Source organism: Xiphophorus maculatus, chromosome 1, assembly GCF_002775205.1.
Source record: "Xiphophorus maculatus strain JP 163 A chromosome 1, X_maculatus-5.0-male, whole genome shotgun sequence".
NCBI lineage: Eukaryota > Metazoa > Chordata > Actinopteri > Cyprinodontiformes > Poeciliidae > Xiphophorus > Xiphophorus maculatus.
The window spans coordinates 28,344,710-28,360,557 of NC_036443.1; the positions used below are offsets into that span (position 1 = coordinate 28,344,710).

General features: G+C 34.5%; 1 protein-coding gene across 3 annotated transcripts; it reads right to left on the reverse strand.

Annotated features, from left to right (window-relative positions):
• Positions 1 to 32: 32 nt before the first annotated feature.
• Positions 33 to 14,806, reverse strand: LOC102225387 (6-phosphofructo-2-kinase/fructose-2,6-bisphosphatase-like). 3 transcript variants are annotated; one of them, XM_014473328.2, is made up of 14 exons: positions 11,443 to 11,577; positions 9,823 to 9,948; positions 9,617 to 9,713; positions 8,887 to 8,953; positions 8,559 to 8,633; positions 7,569 to 7,625; positions 7,371 to 7,492; positions 6,068 to 6,275; positions 4,425 to 4,571; positions 3,626 to 3,730; positions 2,585 to 2,714; positions 2,425 to 2,487; positions 2,278 to 2,342; positions 33 to 552 (listed from the first exon to the last, which is right to left on the reverse strand). In XM_014473328.2, the coding sequence occupies exons 1-14, from the start codon at positions 11,531 to 11,533 to the stop codon at positions 493 to 495; spliced, it is 1,413 nt and encodes a 470-aa protein (XP_014328814.1). In that variant the 5' UTR covers positions 11,534 to 11,577; the 3' UTR covers positions 33 to 492. The 3 variants fall into 3 exon arrangements, with proteins under 3 accessions (XP_014328814.1, XP_023193888.1, XP_005811144.2); XM_005811087.2 differs by lacking the exon at positions 11,443 to 11,577 and adding an exon at positions 14,608 to 14,806 and having other exon boundaries at positions 35 to 552; XM_023338120.1 differs by lacking the exons at positions 2,278 to 2,342; positions 2,425 to 2,487; positions 11,443 to 11,577 and adding an exon at positions 14,608 to 14,806 and having other exon boundaries at positions 34 to 552.
• Positions 14,807 to 15,848: the final 1,042 nt, after the last annotated feature.

Consider the following 15,848-nt stretch of genomic DNA (forward strand, 5'->3'; position numbering starts at 1 on the left):
GGCTTTAATGTGACAAAATCTAAACGATTTTAGAGTCTGAATACTTTTCCAAGCTACTGAATGTTTACATAAAATTCTTCATTCCATTTATTTTCTGTATATATTTATGCATTACTGTATGTTCTGTCGTTATTTTTTCAGCAAGAAGTTAAAGTAAACAAACAAATATTTGTTTGTTTGGGAGCTGTCTGTGGTGCTGATTCCTAATCCGGTTTTCATCATCTGAAGAGTATCTCCATAAAATGTTTAACCTCCACCTGTTTGTGATGCGTTCAACAGAATCAGAAACGTCAGCCACACAGATTAGACAGGAACTATCCACAGTTGTAGGTCTTTTTCTTCTCTGGTCTGGATTAACACCTTCCATCTCCTCCAGTTCTTCTGTGTTGATCCATTTCTCTTCTGTTTACCATCAGAAAACATGTATGTGGCTCTCTAAGATTTATTGCGATCTATTAACATAGCTGTAGTCCATTTCTCCCAGATGTGACTTTAGTTGTGGTCAGGAACTGTCAGAAGAGCTTCCTCTGTCTTTCTGCTGATGCTCACATTCTGCAAACAGAGAGAAACGAAAATTAAATTCCTACTGGCTGCTACTAGTATTTTCCAAGCATGATGGGGCCACCACAGGAAACCTGGTAGAAATTACTTTTGTTCATTGAAACCAGATTTTTAAAATTAAGGATACATAAGAAGTTTTTCCTCAAAACACAAAGAAGTTCACATATAAACCTTTAAATAAATGTAGATTTATAAATGTTCCATTTTCTTATGTTACAGAGAAGTATAAAGGTTGGAAATATGCTCCTCTAAAATAATTCTCTAACTAAAATAATGTTACTCCAAAGCTGTAATTTCAATATTGATGCAACTTTCGGCTGCGTTTCTGTTTAAATTACTTTGCAATTATTTTACACAGGAAAACTCTAATGTGTGACGAAATTCGTGTGAAAACTTCAGACATTTTTTATTCCGATGAATGCAAAAAAAAGTCAGGTTTTTCAGGGTGGATCTGTCTGGTTCTCTTTTAGAGTCTTTATGTTCATCTTTGAGTGATTCTTTTAGCTTCTTAAAATGTTTTAAAGGTCTGGAAGTTTATTCATAATTTAGACTTAACTTCTGTTAATTGTGAAGAAAACCAATACCAAACATGTAGCTTGAGCTTGAAAACCTGGTGGAGGTTATTTAGATGCTGCAGAGTAATCCTCTATAATTTTTTTTATTCTTCTCTAAAGTTACGAGGTATAAGCTATTTACTAATTACAAAAAAAAACTACCTCAAAATCAACAGAAATTATTGCTTTATAATAGTCTTATCCTTGTTTATGTTCAAATCACCTTAAACTCAGAAATGTCCTGTTTTTAGTTTAAAACATTCTGAGTTTTTTCTGGTAAATATTTGACTTTTAGAGCTGAGAAATGTCCTGAGTTATTCTGTTATTCCTGTGAAATTTTATTATCGTCATGTTTGGTTTTTGTCTTTTTTCAGAGTCCTGTTCAGTGACTCTCCCTCAAGTTGATGTAGTTCTCCTTCTGGACACTAAATGTCCTCAGTTACCAACATTTTTCCATCTTCCTGTTTCACTTTCACTCAATATTTCTCTCAATATATATTCTTAGAGGTGACCTATTCTGCTTCCTTGATCAAGTTAGGATAAGTTTCATACATATTCATCACATTTTTAGCACAAATTATTCTTTTAGTCTGGACAATTCTTTCTGTTGAGTTCCTTTCCATTTCAAACTAAATAAGTTGCTGCACCTCAATGTTGACACTCACACATGTATACATACGCAATTATACAACCGTACATCTTTGAAAAGTAAAAGTGGAGCCTCCTGCACAACCAACAAGAATGCAGGAAGTCGTTTCTAAATGGTAAGTCAACAACAAAACATTTGTCTTTTCCAACAGCCATTGTAAAATGGCACTAAAACCAGCTGAATAAACGTGCTGGAACTCAGCTTGGGTTGGTAGGTAATGGGCTGGAGTTGCTAGGTAACAGGCAGTTCCTACTGATTTGTGAAGTTACATTTCAGATGTTTTTGAAACGGTTCATTTCCCAGCACTAAAAACCATTAATTTATTATCAAAAATCTGTCTGGGTGTGTTTTTAATCGCTCTAGTTGTTTTTAAAAGCAGTAGAAACCCAAATGGAAGTACAAAAACATGCCAAATATGAATTTTTTTATAATAAACATAAAATCTTTATGTTTATTGAACAGGACAAATCTTTGATCCACTTCAGAGAGAAAATATTCGCCTGTGGATCTTACCCCTGGCCTCTCTCTGTGTGTGTTGACAGCTTCAATATTGAGAAAAAATGACTCAACTTTACATCCTGGCAGGAAAGACAAAAACAATAAAAGTGTCAAGAAAGCATTCAGAGATCAGTTACTAAAGATGCATGATTTACTGCTTACCGTAAGCTACCGGAGTGAGTTTGAGAACCGTGTGAAGGGGACACCTAACATAAGGCAGCTCATCTTCACAGGTGATTGGAAACAATGTTTGAGCATTCAGAGCTGAACATTTTGTGGTGATAATAAGAAGGAAGGTGAATCAGTCCATCTCTTTTAGTACCTGCAGGTTTGTCTAGAAAGTAGGACAGCAGGCAGCGCATTATGGCTTGGTGGCAGATGACCAGGACGTTTTCCTGCCTCTCCAGCTCCATGATGACCGGCTCCAGACGATGAACAAGATCCTCATAGGACTTTGTCATAAAGACAAACCAAACTAATATTAGCTTTGATTCCTAAACTTTAAACCACATGTTTTTCTGTGGCCCTCCAGTCTTTAAAATGACACATAAAAGAACCTTAAACATTACAGTTGGGTGTTTAAGTATCATTTTATCATTCAATAAAAGCTATTTTTATCTGTCATTTTATCAATTTAGAAGACTGAATACAAGAGAATGCAGCTCCAACTTTAGTAAAAAGGTTTTAATTGGTCATAAATGATCCAATTAAGTTTATTAACGTTAAGTTATTGGGGAAAACAAGGTTTGATAAACTTCATTAAATTACTTGTGACCTATTCACACCTTTTTATGTTGAAGCTGAATTTTCAGTTTTTCAGTAAACGTTCCTAGATGAATGCAGATATAGCTATTTATTAATATTTTAACAATTTGTTAATGGGTTTTATCAATAGGAAAATAAAATAGAAAAATAAAGAAAAAACTGCAATTTCAAATTCTCAAAAATATGTTCAATGTTTGCAAGAACAACTTTTAATTTACACATCAGTTTGTTTAAATATTTGAATATTTACAAATACCGGTGCTAAAATTAATTTAAAATGTGTTCAACTATTCAACACTTTCCATAACATTCTGCCTGTAAAGTAAGTAAATATATAAGCTTAAAACCACATCTTGATTATAATAATGTATGATAAAATACACATTTCTCTTAATTGAACAATTCTACATGAATAGTGTTTTTAATTAAGGTACTTTTATTTTATTATTACTATTAAATTTACCTTCCCTGTTAGTCCAGTTGGAAGAAAAGTAAGTCAAAAGTTAACAAGTAAGTTTGCAAATCCCAAAATTAGAAGTGATAGATCATTAAACATAAAATTAGGAAAAAGTTATTGTCTAATGAAAGCAGCTCTTACTTCGCCCTTTGGGTAACGGTAACGATATTTCTCCTGGTCTCTCATCGCAAACTCATCGGGAAAGTTCTCCTGAATCTCCTCATATGTTAACTCCTCACAAACACCCTTAGAAAAAACAAGAATAAAATGTTAATTTAAACTGAGATGTTTTTATAGAAAACATTATACGAACAAGCTTAGGGAATCCTTAAGCTCTAAGCATCATATTTAAAATGTGGTAAGAGAAAAGTGCAGCTTGAATCAACAGGACTGAAGTATGTTTGTGTTTATAATACCTTAAACACAAAATGGAACCTTTAATTTAATCTCCATTTGGAATCAATAAAGTATTTTTTAAATTGAATTTGTAAAAGAGATAAAAGCTTAAAATTATAATTTTAATACTATAAAAAGAGTCCAAACAATTCCCACTGAAATGACTGTAACTAAACTTTTTTGTAATTTATACTACCTCATTAATTTGTGACTGTCCAGAAACTTTAGATTAATAAACCATTATTTTTTGTTTTCCTAGGTTATGAATATTGTTTGACTTGTTCATTTCCTGCCACTTTTCAAAATGGGAAAGACAAGAAAACCATTCTAACAGGGCAGATTTGTGTTGATTTTCCTGGGTGTAAACCTGAAAACATTAGACTCAGAAAAATTAAGAAAATATTTATAACAGTTTGAACTAATAAGGCTGGACAGGGAGCCGGTTTATCTGTCTCTCACTTAAGGGAATATGTTAAAGGAGGTAAAGAAACATCATCAGATCTGCAAACAACTATTTATGTTTGTAAAAGTCTTTTAACCTCACAGCATCGATCTCGTTGAGAGCTTTCCACTGTTCGTACTGGACGCCCAGAGCCTCTGCAGTCTGGATGGTCCTCTTCATGTGGCTCGTCCACACCTTCAGGTCCTTGATGTTCTGACCTCTGATAAACTTCGCCAAGGCATCAGCAAACTGCAGGAAAGATGCTTTTTTATGTTGCTATTGAGAATGTAAAATAAGTTTCTCAGAATTAAGGCTTGCTTTTAAATTAAACCAAAATCTAATTTAATTTTTGTCAGCAATTAGAAGTTCTATTTCAATAATCTTGGTATTGAAATAAAGCTGACACTTGGGAGACTCCATTAGAAGTGTAAGAATCACTTCTGATGGAAGTGAAAACAGTTTCAGTTTTTCTGAAACTGTTTTCTCTACAGGTTCAGAGAAAATGAGGACTGAACATAAAATAATTTCCGATGTTTTTTTACCCTTACCAGAATTTTTGTACAGGATGTAAATATTTTAGAAATATCATAAATATGGTATTTCTAAAATACCATATTGATGGTATTTTAAATATACCATAAAAACAGTTTGCAGCAGTTTGCATCCAACAGCTGCAAACTGTTGGATACCCTAAATCAACCTGTCACTGTAACTTGTGCAAAGATTGATGCAGCTGAGGAAATTTACAGTAGTTTAGTAATAGTACCATTGAAATGGTACTATTTTACAGTTATAAGTAACTGTTCATCAAGATGTAAGAGCTTGTTTAAAGTCAATAATTCCTTAATATTACAAAAAAACAATCTTTAACATGTTTAAAAGAATGTTAAAGATTGTTTTTTTGAAGAAGTATGAAATAGTATAAAGTCAAAGTATAGTATTGTTCAGTTGAGATTGATGATTGACCTTGTTTCTTTGTTCTTCCTTTGTTTTCTTTTTTTGTCACATAAGACAAATCAAAAAAATTTTAGTTTTTTTTTTTTGTTTGTTTGTTTTTTGTTGTTTTGATCCATAGTTGAGAAAAAGGGGCAGATATTATAAGATTATTTTCTTCTTTCTGCTACCTTTCATTTCATTTTTTTTTAAATTATTTTATTATTTTTTCTTTGTATTAAAAATTTTTTTATTTGTATTGAATGAAATGAATAAAATTAAAAAAAATATATATATATATATATATTTACTTTAATGTACTTATTCCATTGGTAGATTAGATAACTTATAACATAGGACAAATGTCTTGTTATAAATTATATAATCTGCCAATATTAAATAATTATTCACTTAAAAAGCTCCTATACATATTTATGAAAAGTTACTTGTAAGTTGGTTTTGTCTTATTTCAAGCATACTAAAATATTTGCTCTAAAAACTAGACCAAACAGCCTCAGTAAGATTTTGTGTTTCGCCTTTGGTTCAGGTTGACACCGTCAACAAAACTGGGGATTTTCTGTGTTTTTATTAATTATTACATGTTTTTACTTTTTTTTTTTTAATTTTTGATTTCAAACACTCACATTTATGTTTTATTTAAATATAATAAAACAATAAAGAATTTATATATTTGACTCCAATTCAAGTGCATTTTTTGGAAATCCGGAATAAAACAAACAAAAAAAGAAGTTAAAAATCTGCCCCCACTACCAGGGGCGTGGGGCTTAAAAAGTTTTAAAATCTAAGCTCACCTTTAGACCTCGTGGTGACAAACCCGAATCGCCGCCTATCCGACCCAACAGGTTGAGTTCACTCTCTCCGTGGCGGCTCAGGTAAATGGTTCTCGGTGTGACGTGGATGTTCATGAGGTAGTAGACGATCCGGCTCTGGATGTGATCCTGGACTCGGTTCACCAAGAACCTACTGCCCACATCAAAGATCTTTATGTAGGAGAGTTTCCTAGTCAAAGTAAAGAGATAGGTACATATTTTATAAACAATTACTTAAATATTTAATCCGTTCACCTTCTTCACGACAAAAACACAAAATATTACCAAGTATTTTTGGTTTAGTTTCTAGTAAAAATATCTTATTATACTTGAAATAAGACAAAACAAACTTACAAGTAACTTTTCAGAAAGACGTAGGAGCTTTTTCATTAATATTAAGGGATTATTGACAGTAAGCAAGCTCATGTATGTTGTTAAAAAGTTACTTATAGGTTAGTTTTGTCTTATTTCACGTGTATTAAAGTATTTGCACTAGGACGTCTTTCTCAAACTGTGGTCCATGAGGCACTGCATGTAAATAACTGTTTATTTGCCGTGACGTGAGCTCAGAGTGCGATGCTACAATTAGCTTACCAAAGGATTGTATTTAAAAATAATTATGATAACTGGCTTATGACCGGGTCACTAAATCGAGAGCCTGAAGATACTTGAGAAAAGTTTCTCAGGGTGAGTGGCAGAACGTTTGTCTTTCAACACAATGCAGGTTTAGGTTTGAGGCTAAGCTGAATGCGATATGTCGGTGACGAGGCAGTGAACAGCGCTGCAACCCAAGTTGACTAACTGCATCTTAACTCCTAAAATAAAATTATTTATGTTGGGCTATCTACTGGCTGAAAGAAAATGTTTTTGCCAAAGCAACTCAAGTCTATTTTTCTTTTATTATGCTTCCAAATTACAAATAGCCCTAAAATGTTATTAGTGCACACTAATAACATTTGTAGTAAAGAGCCTTTTTGATATCCATGTGTTTTCTATCATAACTCAAAGCGTCTCTTGTAGACCTTTTCTTGAATTTATTGTGGCCAGTCACATTTACAAAACAGCGCCATCCTTCACACTCAGAGGAACAAAGACAATGAGTTAAGAGACAAATCTTTTTGTTTCAGATTGTATATATTGAGATGTTGTGTTATTGCGGGGACAATTTCAAGATAGGTGGTCCTTAAATGGGGTAAGTGGTCCTGCTGGGCCTGAAAAAGTTTGAGAAACACCAAAAATACTTGGTAGGATTTTGTGTTTTTGCGACACATGGGTTGCTCAGTACCTGTCTCTCTCATCGTCTATTGACGTGTAGCTCGCCTTGTAGCACTCAATGCGCTGGATGAAGTCTGTCATGGCCTCTTCTATGTCACGGTCAATATAATCTGGGCTGCCAAATTTTACTTGCTGTAAAAAAATTGGTTTTAGACTTTAATTAAAATCCCCACTTCTAACAAGTATGGATATTTTGTTTGTGCCTCACCTTAATATTCTCGGTTATTATGTCCGGGTCATCACAGATTGATTCTACAAAGAACACCTGTAAATAAGAAATAATTTCAACATTTTGTTGTAATTTCAGTACATTGAAGTCAATATTTACATTACTATGAAAAGGTATTTGCCTCCTTCTAGACTTCCTGCTTTTATTCCGGTCTTACACTTTGGAAATATTTTATAAGATCAAACTTATTTGTATAATTACCCAAGGTTATCCTGAGTAAATTTCAAAAATGTATTTTCAAGTGATAATTTAATTTATTAAGGGAGAACATCCTACTCAAACAAGTCACAAACTGAGAGTCAAATAATTTCCTGCAAGGTTTTCTTTTCAGAAAACAGAACTGATGTTTCTGAGGTATTTAGGTCCAGAAGAAGCTAATTTAGCTTTCAGTTGTAGTAGGACCTTCATTGTCTCTTCAGTCCCCAGATTGTTTTTCTCAAAAGCTTCTGGGCTCATCACATGTTTTTTCTCTGGTAATGTGATTGGACTTTTTTACTTTTCAATCAGCTGTTGCTTTCAATGTGTAAATCGTCACTAATGCAATTTTTGCTGAGTTTTTGTTATCACTTTTATTGATGAATGTAAATGTTGTTTTTCTTACTGTTTTATGTTTTCTTTATTTTGCTGGAGTAGCAAAGTATTAAAAATGGCATTTGACATTTCTCCTATTAGTTTACTTCAAGCGTTTTCTTTTCCAGGATAATTGCGATAATGCTATACTAAATTAAATAATTTAAAACCACATTAAAAAATATACAAATATACAAAATTCAGGTAGTAAGGGCATATTCATCGTTTAAGCAGTACTTATTGCTTTATTTGACAGAAAATAACATTTATCTAATGAGTAGCAAACAAATGATTAGTAAATTCAACAGTATTCCAAATAAAAAATATGAAAACAGTTTTTTTATGTTAAGAAGTAGAAATATCAGTAGTAGAGATTTTAAAAATCACTTCGTCACTTACCTTATAGCCTTTTTCTTTTGCAAAACTGTTGATGACGGCCCTCCTCTCTCTTGTGGTGTTAGTAGCATCAAACACCTACAGGACATGTTTCCATCATTATCGATACTTTTAAAAACCATACGTTTTTAGCACTTCAGATAAAAAAATATCATCTGAAACTCCTAGATCAGGCAGTAAGATCCACAAATAATGACAAATTCTCTAAAATATGTGAATAGCTGGAAAAAAAGTCTGAATGTTTTGTTTCTCTTTATTGTCTTTCCTCCACAACAATAAAATCATGCTGGACAGTAATTAGATGGAAAGTTTTAATTATCCATTTTCTTACGGCTACGTGTCCATGTTCTTTTGTGAAGTAGGCAGCAACGTCTTTGAGCGCAGCTGAAGCGCAGGCCCTGAGAGAGAAAAGGCAAACTTGAATGGGCAACAATAAAAAAAATTTGCAAGATAACAATGTATTTAAACGATTTTGACATAACATTCATACAGAAGTTCTTTACAGAAAAAAATACATTATTACAGCAAGGCACTGTGGTTAACAGGTGACAAAGAAATAAAAAGTGGTATATCAGTATGAATACTGCTAAGTTGTAATAGTCTATAATCAAAATTATGACAGAAAAGGGCCTGACAATAGAGCCTTGAGCAAAATCTATCAGATTTTTTCTTTTAATTGGACAGTTGATATTAACTCAAATTGCTCTACAAAAGAAAAGGAAGTATAATGATTTAAATTATACTCCATCAACCTGTTGATGCAACAGACACACTCTTAATGTTTTTAAGGCATTGTAATAATGTTGTGGCAGAAATATGAAGCTGTATTTCATCAGAAAAATAAAATACTTAGAGATAGGGGAATAATGTTGATGCTGAACAAATGTGGTCCAACAGGAACACCACATGTGATGTTAGTTTGCTCAGATTTATGATTTCCCAGTTAGCCAAGAGAGCTGAACCAGTTTAGATCACAAATCTGATCAAATGCCTAAAAGTAAAAGAAAAGTCAAAGCAATTATGATTCCTTTTTCATGAATTTTCATGAGCTTTGCACTCACTTGCGGATCCTCATGGCCTCTTCGTTGTCAGGTTTAAAAAACTCAAAGTTCTTGTAGGTCTTGACTGCCTCTCTGCGGTACTGGCCCACATTAAAAACTGGTGGAAATTCAAAGAAAATATCTGGGTTGGAAAATGCAGCATTCAATTAATTGTTATATAAATTAATAAAATAAATAAATGTAAGAATTTAAAGGTTCAAACGGACCTTTTGTAGGAACTCCGATCCAGTTTAGATAGCGGGTGAGCTTCTTGGAGATGTATGTCTTCCCTCTGGCAGGTAATCCCACCATCACAATCACTGTTGGGGAGTTGCAGAACTGAGGTACAGACGCTGAAAGGGAAAACATACACCGAAAAACACAGAGAGGATGTAATTCTGGACTGGGTCGGTGATTAAATATTCAGGAAATCAACATCTGTTAGGTACAATCCAGCTCGGTGGGGCTCAGTGTTGTTTGTGTCATTGGATAGGTAAACTTAATTAAAAGAACAAGAGTTACACAAGGAAACTCACATTTCTGCAAAGCAAATCTGGATTTCAGTGAAAACTCTTAATATCAGACATCAAACACTTTGCTTCATACTCAGATTTCACAATAAGGAAAAAATAAAACCTGATCTTCAAATCATTTGTTTTTCTTATCCAAACATGATGGAGCTGGGTAAAATTTGTCACTCCTTTAGGTACAAAAGATACCAGTGATTTACAGACAGAAACTTCGAAGAATGAGTTTATCGAGCCTTTGCACGTGACGTCATGATTCTGCCATGTCGGACGTCAAAACAACCAATGCGCTTCTTTAAAGCCTGTCATACGTTGAAATTAAAGCCACAATATTGCTCCAGTTTCTTCTTGTTTACTTTTAATAGCCTGTTTTTTTGTTGATATGTTTCTTTTCACTAGACGCTCCTGTTCATCTGATGTTGATGAATTGAAAGAATACTTACAATAACCCACACAAAGTCTGAAGACGATGAACTTTAATTTTAAAGTTCATCGTTCAGACAACAAGTTGTTTGATATCTTCAAAAAAGGTTATGGAACAAGCTAGCCACTTCACATCCATTTTTTTCTGATTTCTTGTCACGCAGTACTTCCACTAGAGGGTGCTTTTACACAAAAACATACTAAAAGAAGATTTTACTATTAAGGAAATATCTAAATATGCAATAACCACACACAAATAACCGTAAACAATGTAATTAAATGAGATTTTTGGATCTTGATATCTTGAGCATGTTGGAAATGCTAATGCTAGTTAGAATAGCCCCCAGTGTTGGCGGCTAAATGTTTTTTCTGTAACAGTGAATTGTTTCTTCACCATTACTACATTTAGCAGCGAGTACATGAGTTTGATTGCCAGCGCTAAGACCCTCCTCCTGCCTCTGATTGGTAATTTTTGGTCGGGAGTGGTTCATTTCTACAGACAGCAAGAATAGCTCAGGAAGGAGATGAAGGACATTTATCTTTCACAGATTGTGTCTCATATTAAAGTGTAACAACATGGTGACAGTTTTAAAAAACATTAAAAAAACATGGTCTTTATAAAAGCTATCTACTGCAGCTTTAAAAAAATATCTAAATATACAATAACCATGCACAATAATAACCAATGTTACAGAATAAAATTTTTAGCTCTTACAGAAGTTTCATCAAATGTTTACCTCAACATGTATTCCCAACCTGTATTCAGAAACATCAGCGTTTAACACTTCTCTGCAGGAAGCATTCAACCAAAAGGCAAATGCTAAAACAAAATAAAAGCAGAGCAAACTGAAGTACTAGAATCTCACTTCAAAACTAAAGTTTTTTCACAGGACTTACATCCTCTCCTATGATTCAAGTTATATCCCATCCACGGCACCCGGATCTTCAGCAGACGGGTCTGTGTGAGGTTTTTATGCTCTGTGGACATGGTACAATGAACGAGTGAACGGCCGAGGTGCACTGTTCTGTGTGCTTTCCTGAACCTACATGGAGATCAGCAGATCAGCTGACTGTTGCTAAGGGAAAACACTTGGCGAGCAGGAGACGCAGAGTACCTGAGGCCAGACTGCTTGTCTGCCTTACAATCTGTTTCATTATTTAAAACTCCTTATAAGAGCTGCCAAAGTCTCTTCTTTGACCTCAGACAGCAATAAATCATGTCTAATTATCCCTAATCTTTTATACTGTAAACTGGCGTGAGAGTGAGAGCAACGTCTCTTAATAGTTGAGCAAGTAACACAAGAAAGAACTGCTCATGAATTTAGATGAGCACTTTTGACTTTGTTTATAGGAAATTCCTTCAACCCACCACTAGAGGGCAGGTTACACTTTTATTTTAAAATAAGAAATGGCCTTGCCAAGTTCTATATATATAAATTTGCGTCTGTGTGTGTGTGTGGGTTGTTGGTGTTCTATAAAAATGCAATGCAAAAGTAAACCAAACCACATAGAGGAAACTTTCTACTGACAATAGAGCTTGTATTTCTATTAGTTAGATGGTTACATGCACCACACACACAGAAGTTCATGTGTTGCGAAGAGCACACCCTGCAGGCAAACCGCAACTGGCGTCACTTGCAACAAAACAGTTTTTTTAACAGAACCACTGATTTTTTTTTTCTTCTTCAACTTTCATCCTTTCCTCGGCAAAGACAGGTGTTTGAGGAAACAAATTTGGGTCAAATCACTAAAGTGGTTAAGCAGCTAAAACAAGTGGAAGCAGGTTTAAAGTGACTTACACTGCTGCATCTGAATGAATCAGAAGATTTCTGCCTTTTTAAATGCATACAGTTTATTTAAATATGCAGCTTTAATCAATCAGATGAGTCTTTAGTTTGGCTCTTCTCTTACTGAGCTGATAAGAAAATGTTTTCAGCTACTTATCTGGATATCTTTCAACGCTTACATTTAGCGTGTTCCTCTATTGTAATCTGTAATCTATGGTTTTAAAATTCCACCGACTGCTCGTACATCTACTGTAAATGCTGAACCACCATAATGTTATCACTGCTCAGAATCTGCCAAACAGAAGAAACAACCAACAGCGGTTTTTAGAAATTAATGTAATTGTCAAGCATGTGTAAGTTTTAGTTGTGCAAATGTAAAATAGGGGCTTCTTGACACACACAGGAAGTCATCTCAGTCATTTCATTCCCTCCTTTGTTTGATTGCTATGATTGGAAGAAAAGTGCTTTTTTATACCCTTTTTTCAAATACCACAGAAACTACTGAATTTTGACAGATTTACATTAATGTTGAACACATACAACCAGGTTTTCTAGTCTTTACTGCAAGCTGAGATTGCTGAGTACGACTAACATTGACAACTACGTCCTACGTCTCATGTTAAAAATACTCAAACACAAAAATGGGAAATTTCCATTCTTATTACAGGAAAATTGTACCACCTCTTAAAGTTGCTGATAATAATTGGGTAACATTTTGAATCACACAAGTTCTTAGTTATTTTTCCGTTGTTTGTCTGAGCTTCCTCATTACTGGACAAAAACACATTTCCGTCTCAAGTTCCAAGTTTTAAAAATACTACCGATGACTGGCTGATTTGACAAGTGTGAAGTCAGACTTGTATAGATTAAAGTTTCTGGGTTGGAGGTTGTAAATAGATGCTTAGCTTACGTTTTGTTATGTTTCGTTGGGCTTACTTTCTTTTTAATCACACTTTTAAAGCAATGTTTCTTATTCATTTTCAGTATGTTCTCAATGATTCTGAGGGTTAAAGCACAAGGGAAATTTTATGTTTCTAAGAAAGATTTACACAATTGTTAAATAAAATGAGATAATTTTTGCTGTCCTTAAGATATATTCAAGTTTACTCAGACTAGAAAAAGTCATCTGGCGCTTTTCTTGCAAACGGATTTGGTGAATCAGTAAGCTAACTATAATTAGCTTGTAATTAGATGGTAATGTGCGTAGTTTACAGGATGTGGCAATGAAGTGTGAAGTCAGAGGCCCAAAGCATAATGATGCATCTGTGAAAATCATACAAAACCAAACCGATCTAGGCTGAATCCCTTCTATACAAGAACATAATTTCAGCTGCTTGAACCTGGGATCCTGACTTATGTCCTAAAATATTCTGTAATTCAGTCAGATACACTTTATTCACACAAAAAACTCTCTTGATGAAAATATTTTCTGCTGAACAGTTTTAAAAAATAGACTACCTTACCTGCTTTTTAAATGCAAACTACCTAAAATAATGCCAACATCAGATCAAGTCATAAGTTTTTTTCCCAAATGATCTGGTTTTAGGTTTTAAAAGTCAAAGAAGAGAAAGTCCTTTCATATTTTTTTCTATTCTCTACTAAGAAAGTATTAGCATCTGAGCTTGACAACCAATTATACTATCCACCTCTGGCAACACCATATTTAAATCCACAATTCAAGGATCTCCAAAAAATATCATTATGAACCAGTTTTTTTATTTTGAATTCAAAATCTAGCGGGCAGGACGTGTGAGGCCTGTATGTTCTGCTTATGAACTGCAGTTCAACCAACCCAAATGTAAACAACAACAACTCAGACTGTCATCACTGTCTTCTCATTCCCCTTTTATACAGTGGCTACAGCTGCAAATTGAGGAAAATCCATGTATTGCAATGAATCTTTTCCTGTTTTTTAACCTTGCAAAAGAAAAACAACCTTAAGCTTTGGAGACTTGGACGATCTCAAGCATCCAATTATATATTTCCTCTTAAAGTGCATTAGGGTGTTTATTACATGTCATCAATGTAGCTATGGAGAAAATAGTTAAATTTTGATTAAACTGATTAACTATGATGACATCTGTTAACCTTTTCTCTTATTCATGCTTCTTTGAAGTCTCTACAGTAAAACAGAGAAGCAGTACTCCATTGATTTATGAAGCATGACGGCACAGATGTTTTTTAAACTCTGCTGAACCCAGTCAGCCTGACCACACTAAGGTGTTGCACATTAATAGATAGCCGTTCAATGACATGCTCCCTAGAAAGGGCTCACCTGCACTGTCACACCTGCGGCGCCTTACATATTCCAGTTGGGAAGGCTCCATTCTTTCTAACGCTTCCAGTGAAGCAACCAGTGCACCATCACAATCACAAACAGGATCATGTGGCAGCAAAGATCTTTTTAAAGACACGGATGCCCCCTGCCAATGCATTCTCAAGCCAAGCCCCGTCCTCTCTAAGCCATCACTTTCTGCGGCTCGCAGGACATATGATAGCAGCATGTGGGCTTGTCCTTTAATGTTTGCCACGGCCAAAGTTCACAATATACACACATTGCAGGGAGAAGCAGTACTCAGAGGGAACACTGTAGAAAAGGCAAAGGGCAATGAGAAGTTGACTGTTATCTCAGATTAAAACAATCAGACGGTCTTGATTTCCACTGAAAAGGAAGCCTACACAGTCTTGAAAGGTGTTCCTTTTGACAAATTGGGAAGTGCCTTGCAAAAGTCTTCCCATCCCTTGACCTTAACATTTTGTCACATGGTAACAGTTATTCATGCTCTGTCTCTCCTAAACAACTTAAGGCCCTGAAAATAATATTTGTAGAGATTTTTATTGTAGAAATTACATATAGACATTTATTGCCTCTAAAATAATTTATAAAAACATATAACTTGTAAGTCCATGGGGAGTTACATAACCTCCTGTGGTAAAGTTATTGCTAACGTTTTGTGTTACCACCCAGCCATTTATGGCTTTTGGTGTCTAAAAAATGAGCTGTTTCAAAAACCTTCCTATTGTTATGTCACATTTGACAGGCACTGCACTGTTATCTAGCTCCTCCAGCAAAGCTCCAGCACATTTGATTAGCTGGTTTTGCCGCTGTTTGCACTGCGAAATGGCTGCTGGAAAAGACATTGTTGTTGACTTACCATTCAGAAACCACTGCTGCATTCTTGTTGGTTGTGCAGAAAGCTCCACTTCTGTTTTTCAAAGATGTACAGTTGTGTAATTGAACAGCTGTTTTCATGTGCAAGTGTAAACACTGAGTTGGGGGAGTGGGACCTATTCTCGGGCAATTGTGATCCATCCCCACCCACGAATATTGGTGATCCACCGTATTGGGATACAATTTTCTTGCATAATTTTCCTTCCGATTATTCACTAATCTGTTACATAAAATTTCATAAAATACATTAGTTGGTGATTGTGACATGACAAAGTGCTAAAATCTTCAGAAATATTTCCATTTGTCAATGCTCTTCCATAAATGTAGATATCTGTATTCTAATC